Source organism: Rutilus rutilus (assembly GCF_951802725.1).
Source record: "Rutilus rutilus genome assembly, chromosome: 14".
NCBI classification, from domain to species: domain Eukaryota; kingdom Metazoa; phylum Chordata; class Actinopteri; order Cypriniformes; family Leuciscidae; genus Rutilus; species Rutilus rutilus.
The window spans coordinates 22202283-22213330 of NC_140219.1; the positions used below are offsets into that span (position 1 = coordinate 22202283).

At 37.9% G+C, this 11048-nt stretch overlaps 1 protein-coding gene across 2 annotated transcripts in view; it reads right to left on the reverse strand.

Moving 5' to 3' along the window:
- Positions 1 to 1935: 1935 nt before the first annotated feature.
- The window catches only part of klhl4 (kelch-like family member 4), a 42685-nt gene continuing 33572 nt past the window's right edge, over positions 1936 to 11048 (reverse strand). For both annotated transcript variants that reach the window (XM_084430329.1, XM_084430328.1), the window contains one exon: positions 1936 to 3346. In XM_084430329.1, the coding sequence (XP_084286455.1) occupies positions 3287 to 3346 (60 nt within the window). In that variant the 3' untranslated portion in view covers positions 1936 to 3286. The remainder of the gene's footprint in view (positions 3347 to 11048) is intronic.

The window sequence follows — 11048 nt, forward strand, 5'->3', positions numbered from 1 at the left end:
GATGGCTACTTCCAGCAGGATAATGCACCATGTCACAAAGCTCGAATCATTTCAAATTGGTTTCTTGAACATGACAATGAGTTCACTGTACTAAAATGGCCCCCACAGTCACCAGATCTCAACCCAATAGAGCATCTTTGGGATGTGGTGGAACGGGAGCTTCGTGCCCTGGATGTGCATCCCACAAATCTCCATCAACTGCAAGATGCTATCCTATCAATATGGGCCAACATTTCTAAAGAATGCTTTCAGCACCTTGTTGAATCAATGCCACGTAGAATTAAGGCAGTTCTGAAGGCGAAAGGGGGTCAAACACAGTATTAGTATGGTGTTCCTAATAATCCTTTAGGTGAGTGTATATATATATAATTTCTTCATATTTCATCTAATATTATGCAGCATTATTATCTCAATTACCTGCCCTTGACCTAGTTTATGCAAGTTGGCATTTATTGTTCATAGCAGAGACAGAGATGGCTTTTTTTTAAGCAATGGGACTAGAAGTGCAACAGCACCATCTGCTGTAAACACACAATTATGCATACACATTAAAATGTAAAACCATGTTCTTTAGAGCCAGGTTGAGTCTGTCTCACTGTAAGTCATTGCAAGGTCTGCTGCAACTTTTACTGGATCTAGTCCAGACTGTCGTGTTTATATTGAATTTTTATTTGAGCTCTGCAATAAGTATGCAAAGTAATTTGATGGTCCCAGTGATATCGACAGGAGCGTAGATTACTTTTATGTAATGTCCAACAAAATCACACTTGCAGTATTTTTTTGCAAGATGAAATTAATTTGTGACAGATTATTATTAAGTTTTGTGATTACAGAGAAAGTAAAGTAAATATTCTCCAAATTAGAAAGTTGCTAATACTAATACAACAGATGAAACTTGAAATGTTGTGAGTGGAATATATATGGGTCTGTACTTTCTTACCTTCATTCAGAGGTCTTGGCATTGATTTCTCAGTTCCTGCTTGGATGAAACAGACACAGCTTTCCATGAACCGGAGGTCAGGTAATTTCAGAAGGCTTTTCAGATATTGCCATTTCCAACATCTGGTGGGACTGAAACAACACCTGCAGCCGTTTTAGCCTTTTGCAACCCCTCTCCACCCGTCTTCTGATGTGCTGCAGCAATTGCGTTGCATTAATAATAAATTTGTATTCCCTTTGAAATGTTCAGTCTTTGTTTTGCTCTTGCTCTGTTGGAGAACAAAGAATATGATTGCAATCTATCCATTTTATCAGATACAATCTGGCTTTGGACATTGCTCTGTCCTTTCGCATCACTTTCATCTCGTGACATTTCAGACTATCAACAAATAACACATTAATTTTTTTAAAGGTTACACTGCACCAATTCAGGTTTTTTCTTTCTAGCCTTGGACCACTTAGGTGAACCTCCTAAGTCTCTGGGCCTGTTTGATTGAAATGCTATTGCCTCTTTTAATTTCATATTGATTCAGTTATGTCCTTCATGTAGAATAATGATTCTACCCATGTACTAGATGTATTGACCATTGTAGTACTGAACTGATGTATTGAACATCTTGCTGTTATTGTTAGATTTTGACTTCAAATCCATAATGTTTAGCATAAAGAAAGTAGCCAGACTGTTGGTAACATGTTCATTTTGTTGCAGATGACATGGTTAATCTTTGTGGTAGTGATACTTAGTGACTTGTTTCAGTGGTCGCATTTTCATTTTCAGATAGAATTCATTATTAGTTTCAAGACAGTAGTGTCTGTTAGATGTCTTAGATACAAGACATCTAACAGACACTACAGCTCAGGCAATATGCATCAAATGCTGTACAAGAGACAACCACTGGAGGCCACTGGAGTATTACAAAAAATAAAAAAGGGGGCTTGAAACAGCATATGCAGGACATGCAGTGCCTATTCAGATTGTATACGCCATGGAAATACTCAGGAAAGAGAATAACTTTTTTATTTCTACGTTTCTTCAGCATGCCATATAAAACAATGAAAAAGTCAACGAAAGCATTTTCTGTATTACTAATGCGTCACACTAGTAAACTTATTCTTGATCAGCATGTTACATTCCAGTTAAGTCAGGTAATGAGGCTCTTCAATAAAACATTATGGCAGTCAAACAACAAATGAATGTCAGTACATCACAAAGCAAGAATTTATATAACAGTTTTAATGACGTCATGGTTAAAGACTCCATGAAACCAAGAGCTTTGTGGCATTTAGTCCATGTCTGTAAGCTTTGAAGTTATACTTGTACTTGTAAACGCAGACAAAATGATCTTTTGGCAGATATACAAATTTTACATTTTCATGGCAGTGACAAAACTTAAGCCGATTTAATATGAATATGTCCAGTTAAAATAGGGAACATTTCAACACAAAACTGTTTGGCAAGTGATTTCATGAGGTCTTTAAAATATTTAAAAATGGAATTCAAACATATTGAAGTAGCATGCCAATATGTTATGATAATAATTTACACTGGACCAGGGACTATATACAATACAAATTACAAAACCTTTACATAAAGGTGAAATATCAATATGATATAATAGTATATTTTCTACTGTAAACCTTATTACCGTTAAAATCATGACTTACCAACACGTACTAATTACTTTGGTGTTTTTTGTTTATTTGTTTAGTTTTTTTGCTTCTATAGTAACTTCGTGCTGAACCTAGTCTCAGACAAAATGTGTCTTCGGATGAGAATTGCATGAGTGAGTGTCTACAAACATTTTGGGTAAACCAGGATGATTTGTTGCAAGTATACAACTGGAAGTATTCACAGTGGTTTTTAAAATTGTGTTTCTAAGATCAAAATACATTTTCCACAAAATTGCACAAGTAAACAAGTATGCTGCTGTCTTTGAAATACATTTGATTTTGATATAGTTAAAAGATAGAAGAATGTCAAAAATGTTGGATGAAATTAACAAGATGTAAATACTAAAATGAAAAGTTCTATCTAAAAAAAAAAAAAAAAAAAATCAGCCTGGATACATTTTCAAAAGTATTCTTTCTTTTTTCTCAATATAAAATGTGAAATTTTCTTATATAATTTTATTACAGTTAAGTAAAATCTTATAAGCATTTTTTTTCCCCAGTCTCTAATAGTGCTGAAATATCTGAGCAAAAATAGAGTGAACTGCACACGGTTGTTAGTTAGTTGAATCCAGTATTGACGATAGCTTTGATGAACTTTCTGTACTACGTGAAAAGAGCATTCCAAGAGTTGACATTGCACGCCTTTTTGAGGTCAAAGTCCAGGGACTCTGTGCCTTCAAGGCAGTTTCACGACCACCACACAGGCCCCAGCTCTCCCGATGTTTAGAAGAACCTCCTGGAATAACAAGAGACAGAGGTTAATGACCAGTGTCTGACCGCAGCAAATTCCCTCCTCCGCAGTGCTCTCAGTCACACTCTGTCTACTTACAGCCCATTTCAGGTAATATTATGAAGCTGGAAAGAGAGAGCAAGAGGGAGCCATGGGAAGCTCAGACAGGAGGCAAACTAGACTTGAATAGAGTGTTTCTAATGCAGACTGGCTAAGGAAAGAGTGGCTTATGACACAGTGAAAAACAGATGAATGGCAGGAAATGCTTGCACTTCCTGTTCACAGACGCACATCATGCACACATTGAAAGAATATTCACAAAGCTGACTGTTTTGACATAATCCAATGTTCTAGAACATTTCTAGGTTCAAGATTTATTATTATTTTGAGCACACGACATGGTTGGTAAAACTATGGGCAGCTAAGATTTATTCAGGAGTATTTCAGTTCAATACAAGTTAAGTTTAACTGACAGTCCTTGTGGCATAATAACATACATATTAATTTTGAATTGCTCCTCCTTTAAAAAAAAAGCAAAAATCTGGCTTGCAGTGAGGTTCAGTGAACTTGCAGCACAATACAATGGGGCCAATGCATAAAAGCTAAAATACTCGGTTTCAAAATTATAGCCACAAGACAAAAACAATATGCATGTTAAAGGGATATTTCACCCAAAAATTTAAATGATCCCATGATTTACTCACCCTCGCGTCATAGGTGTATATGACATTCTTCTTTCAGACGCATACAATCGGAGTTACATAAAAAAAATGCCCTGGCTCTTCCAAGCTTTATAATGGTATAATGGCTGTTTCTGTTTTGAAGTCCATAAAAGTGCATCTATCCATCATAAAAGAACTCCACACGGCTACGGGGGGTTAATAAAGGCCTTCTGAAGCGAAGCGATGTGTTTGTGTAAGAAAAGTCAATTAAAAATAACTAGCTTCCAGCCAAACAAACATACGGATTCGACTTAAGTCTAAGCGCAACTTATGCGAGTAATGTGACGTACTGCTGATATTTACACAATGCCTTGACACTCTACGCTACTTCTGACGTCATAATATTTCCATAATAAAATATTATTATTATCATAATAAAGAGGTAAGTTGCGCTTTAGGTGCAAGTAGATTGTGTTTGGCTGTTTGGCCGGAAGCTAGAATTTGACTTTGTAACGTGTTAAATATGAATTATTTTCTTACACAAATGCATCGCTTTGCTTCAGAAGGCCTTTATTAACCCCCCGTAGCCGTGTGGAGCACTTTTATGATGGATAGATGCACTTTTATGGACTTCAAAACAGAAACAGCCATTCACTGCCATTATGAGAGCGGCATTTTTAAATATAACTCCGATTGTATTCGTCTGAGAGAAGAATGTCATATAGACCTAGGATGACTTGAGGGTGAGTAAATCATGTGATCATTTTCATTTTTGGGTGAACTATCCCTTTAACATGATTTTACTGTGGAATAAAATCACTAACTTTTTCTGTGTTGTTATAACCAGTTAACTTTTACTGCAGTGACAATGTAACATCTAAAACACTAAACTGATCATACAAATAAGAGAGCAACTTTACAGCTAAATTAATATACAAGTCATAAAATGATATGCTTTAGATTTCTGCTTTCTGTGAATCCTTTATTAATTGGCCCCATTTACTTCCATTGTAAGTGAGTACACTGTAAAAAAAAAATATAAATAAAATAAAATAAAAAAAAAAACACTAGAAACATAAAACTAGATTTTTTTTCTTTCTTTTTTTGCTGAAAACGCAGATAGTTTTACAATCAGTGAATGAATAACAACATCATTAGTGCTGGTTTTCCTGTATATTAGCAGAATTGCAAATGTGATATTGTTTAATAAAATTTAAGTTGAGGTAATGATTAAATTACTCTTTCATAAAGTGACCAATCACTTGCTTCATTCTTGAATGAATCAGTCCTTTTGAAATAATCAAATGATTCAGTGACTCACTAATTAAGACTTTACACTATCTACTGGCAGTTTTAGTTTAACTAGTAAAATATAAGTAACTTAAATGTCCAAATTTAACTAAGGCCTACTCCTAGCTCAAATCTAAGCCCTGTCTGTGAAACCAGGCCTAAGTGTTTTTCAATTTACACTGTAAAAAATTTGTAACACTCCCAAATCAAAAATTTCAATTGACCGATAACATCTACATTTTTCAATTGGCCCAAGTGAAAATCTGTACATTTAATTTTAGAATTTACAGAATTTCACTTGGGCCAATTGAAAAATGTAGATGTTATCGGTCAATTGAAATTTTTGATTTGGGAGTGTTACAAATTTTTTACAGTGTAAGCGGTTTAGAATGTCCTGCTGTTTTTCTCAGATTTTGTTCACAATTTTTTTTTTTTTTTTTTTTTGAGATGGAAAATTAACAGGCCTGTGCTGAAGTTCTATGGATGTTTTTCCTGCTAGGTCTCCGCACCAGTCACGTGACTTAAAACATATTGGTTACTAATGTAACCCCCGTTCTCCGAAGGAGGGAATGGAGACGTTATGTCAGAACTAACTGATGCAGTGGGATCTCACCTGAGAGCCCAGTCACCTTTGAGTGGTAACAAAACAAGCCAATGTACATTGGCAATGAGTTTTGCATGGCAAGCCACACCCCTACATAGAGGTATATAAGGCAGCGTGCAACTCACTCAATCAAGTTTGCGTGTAAGTTGCATCTGTACTTGGTCTGACGGAAGGACACACTTCCCAAGGGAAAGGTCGATAGCTGCTGTTCCTTTCTGTTTAATCTATACAACCATGACTGGTTGAATAACACCTAGGACGAGTGCCGAATCCAGATGGAAAGGGACACTACGGAGACCATACCCTGCCCATAGGGGGGTAACATGTGGAAATACACATATGGACTGACCCTCTGGGCAGTGCTACATATGGAAGATCCCTGCGGTAGGTCCTTTCTAGAAAGGGATGGAACCATTACCAATGCAGAGACGGGGCAGAGTGGAATCTGCTCAGGGAAAGACACTGGTTTACTGACAGGGAAACTGTACCGTGGAAGAATACTCATATAAAGCTGGGACCAAGATGGGTCTTGTGCATGTTGACCACTAGGGTCCCACCTAGTGGCAGGTGCAATCCTGCATGAAATCCATCTGGGCAATTAACATGGGGCCATAATGGAACCCGTGGACAAACCTATATGGAGCCCATTTTTCAGCCCATTTCATACCCATATGGGCCCCACATACAATCACAACAAACGGGGCATCTAGCCCAGTACAGGGGCTGACCGACCAGGCATGCACACGAGTACTAGGCTTAGCGTTGGACGCCTCCGCAGTGTCTGACTGCCGAAGGATGCTTGGAGGAAACTCCCTTTGCATTTGTACTTGGGAGGAATCCAGCTCCACACAGAGATTGTAGAATCTTGCAAATGTTAAGTTCAAGTTCAAGTTCACTTTATTTATATAGCACATTTACAACAGCCACTAAGTTGACCAAAGTACTTTACAGAACAACCAGATAAATAATAAGAAAATAATACCTGCATAACAACACATAAAACACAAATAAAAGCAGCAAACCTAAGAGCAACCTAAAAACCGGAGTAGCAAAACAGTATCAGACTCAAATATAAAATAGTAAAACAGAAGTGGCAAAGCAGTATCAGACTCAAATATAGAATGGAAAGACAGGAGTGGCAAAACAGTATCAGACTCAAATATAAAATAGTAAAACCAACCTAAGAATAGAGATCAATATGCTAAAGAAAACAGGTAGGTTTTTAATAGAGACTTAAAGACAGACAGGGTAGGGGCCGTTCTAATCTCTAGAGGCAGGGTGTTCCAGAGTCGTGGCCCTGCCACCGCAAATGCACACTCCCCTCTATGCTGTGTAAGGATGAACAAGTTCAGAGAGATAGGCAGGAGCTAAGTTATGTAGAGATTTAAAAACAAAAAGTAGAATTTTTAAATCTATTCTCTGGCAGCCAGTGTAGAGATTTAAGAAACGGAGAGATGTGGTCATATTTGCAACATTTATGAATAAGTCTGGCCGCAGCATTTTGGACTAACTGAAGACGAGCAATTTGAGAACTTGATATACCGCTATATAAGGAATTGCAGTAATCTAGCTGAGACGTTATAAATGCATGAACAGCCATTTCCAGAGTTTTCGGAGTGAGAAAGTCTTTGATTTTGGACAGTAGACGAAGTTGGTAGAAACTGGAACTGATTACGGATTAAATTTGTTTGTCAAATTTTAAAGGCTGGTCAACCAGAACACCTAAGTTCCGCACTCCTGGGGATTTAAAAGCTGATAGACTCTCTAAATCAGGGCTTATACACTGAGAATTTTCATTTGGGCCGAAAACAATGACCTCAGTCTTGTCTTCATTTAGAAAGAGGAAATCTTGGGCTAGCCATGCTTTAACCTCCTCTAAGCATAGCAGAAGAGAATTTATCGCGACAGGGATGTTTCTCTTGATTGGAATATAAATTTGGGTGTTGTCCGCATAAAAAAATTAAATGATACACCATGTTTCCTTAGAATAGCGCCCAGAGGTAGAATGTAGAGAGAAAAAAAGAGAAGGAGCCAAAATAGAGCCCTGTGGAAGACCACAGATCAGAGGTGAAGGTAATGATTCAGTCATTCAGTCACCAGTCAGGAGAAATTACCCATCTTTACCAAAAACTTTCTGTCAGACAGGTATGACTGAAACCACGTCAGAACAGAAGCTTTTAGACCCACCCAAGACTCTAGTCTAGATAAAAGAGTAGGGTGGTCAATGGTATCAAAAGCTGCCGAAAGATCTAAGATAACAAGACCTACAGTATCTCTGGAATCAGTGGAGAGATAAACACTCTCAGGAGGGTGGACTCAGTGCTGTGAGCAGTCCTAAAACCAGATTGAAAAACCTCATAGATACAATTATTTGACAAAAAGTGTTGGAGTTGATCCAGCACAATTTTCTCCAATAGCTTAGAAATGAAAGGTGAGACAGAGATAGGCCAATTTTTTTTTTTTTAAACAGAAGGATTTAGTGAAGGCTTCTTGAGCAGTGGAGTGACGATAGCCACTTTAAGACTGTCAGGAACAGAGCCCGTTTTGAGACACTTGTTGATAAGAGATACCATACCTGGCCCAACCGAATCAATGATTCATTTTAAAAATCTCGGGTGAATGATATCATTAGGACAAAATGAAGGTTTGAGCTTGACAGTCACATCCTTCAGTGTCTGGAGGTTGATAGGATCAAAGACCTCCCAAAAACCAGAAGCAGGTGTCAAGATTGGAGGGACAGTTACTAGTTACTGGGCAGACACTAAGTCTTAAGTCTTCACATAGAGCATCTGAGGCAACAGACAATGTGTTAACAGATGGATTTACAACAGATTGAATGACTGAAAACAGAACCTTTGGGTTAGAGTGATTGGATTCAATTAAGTTAGAAAAATAAGCAGCTTTCGCAGACTTAGCAGCATTCTGGTATGATGTTAGAGAGTCTTTGAACATTTGGAATGAGACAAGTAGCCTGTCCTGCTTCCATTTGCATTCAACCTTTCTACAAATTTGTCTTTGGTGACGAGTGTAAGAGTTTTGCCACAGTTCAGATTTTGGTTTGCACTTGTGAGGCTTAAAGGAGAACTCCGGTCAATTTTAACATTGAGCTCATTTTTTTGTACATTTGGAGTGCTGTCAATACAGAGAACAACGACAAAAATCGGTGTTGCCTACACCGAGTTATTCTATTTTTAAAATTTGCACCCTATTGACTTCAATGGGGCAAGTAGTAAGCCTGCTTTTTAGCCTCTTAACATCCTTTAAGTGTCATTACAAGTGCACGGAAAATGTGAGTGATTCCTTCCGAGTGAACACGAGTGGATCTGACTGCAGTAGATGTTAGAGATATTAATAAAAATGAAGTTAATTCAGCCAGCGCTCATACCTTTGTTTACATCCTTTTTTCGGTGGAAGACCATAGTAATCGATTGTCGAGTTCACGCGCATAGGTTTAGTACCTATGATCACGCGCGTGAACTCGACAATCGACTACTGTGGACTTCCACCGAAAACAGGATGTAAACAAAGGTATGAGCGCTGGCTGAATTAACTTCATTTTTATTAATATCTCTAACATCTACTGCAGTCAGATCCACTCGTGTTCACTCGGAAGGAATCACTCACATTTTCTGTGCACTTGTAATGACACTTAAAGGATGTTAAGAGGCTAAAAAGCAGGCTTACTACTTGCCCCATTGAAGTCAATAGGGTGCAAATTTTAAAAATAGAATAACTCGGTGTAGGCAACACCGATTTTTGTCGTTGTTCTCTGTATTGACAGCACTCCAAATGTACAAAAAAATGAGCTCAATGTTAAAATTGACCGGAGATCTCCTTTAAGGGGAGCAGTCACATCTGCTACCTTAAGCCAGGCAGAACTTAAAAGGCTAAGATGTTGATCCGCATCCAGGTCATATAATGGTTGATCCAAGTGCAAGTGTGAGCATAGTTCAGCAAAGCACAGATCGAAGTTTGTGCTAAACTGTGGAGAGTAGAACCGCAACAATGTTACAGGTGCAATAGTGAGTTGAGAGAGCTCCGGAAGAGACAGTGAGAATAAAATAGGCTTATGATCGGAGAGCAGAAAATCTGAGTACACAATATCAGTGACATCGAGCCCATAGGAGAGTACAAGATCCAACGTGAGGCCCTGAATATGAGTAGAGTTTTTGATACACTGCGATAGATTAAAAGCATCTATTAGATTAAGAAACTCCTGCGACAAGGAATTTGACAAACAGCAAACATGAATATTAAAATCGCCCACCAGTAGAATGCAATCATAATTTGTGGCAATATTGACAATAAGTTCAGTAAATTGCCGTATAAAATCCTTAGGAGAATGTGGAGGGCGGTATATCACCCCTAGACAGACAGGACTATTCCAGTCTAGGTGGAGAAGCTGAGCTTCAAAACTGGGGAAGGCCGTTACAGGGACAAGCTGGCAGCGTGAGGAGAGAGAATTATTTTAAATTGTTATTATCCCACCCCCTCGTCCATTCGGACGAGGAGAGTTAAAAAAATTTACAGTCAGCTGGAACCAGTTCTGAGAAGGGTGTTAAAGGATAACTGTCGCCAAAATGCAACCTAGGGTCTTTTTGTTAATCTACCTGAGGCAAACTTTCGTTTAAAAGCATAATTCGAATGGAAATGCCACTTTTAAGTTTGACCGTATTTTCGTTTTCGGTCAATTGCCTTTTGAATGGGAGTTCTTGGGGCACTACTATGATAGCATCAAAAATCGCTATTTTTAAAACAATAAGAAAGTTCGACACAACATGAAACTTTGCTCGAAGTATCACCAGGGGCTCTACACATGAACTCGAGCATCGAGAACATTGTCTGTGTAGAGTTTACTAAAAAGAAAGATTTAGAACAACTCACAGTAGCTGTGTCCGCTGGTATTTTGACAGTCAAAATGTTTTTGTAAACTCTGTGTACACAAACAATGTTCTCAATGCTCGAGTTCATGTGTAGAGCCCCTGGTGATACTTTGAGCAAAGTTTCATGTTGTGTCGAGCCTTCTTAGTGTTTTAAAAATAAAGATTTTTGATGCTATCATAGTAGTGGCCCAAGCACTCCCATTCAAAACGCAATTTGACTGAAAATACGGTCAAACTTTAAAGTGGCGTTTCCATTCTAATTATGGTTT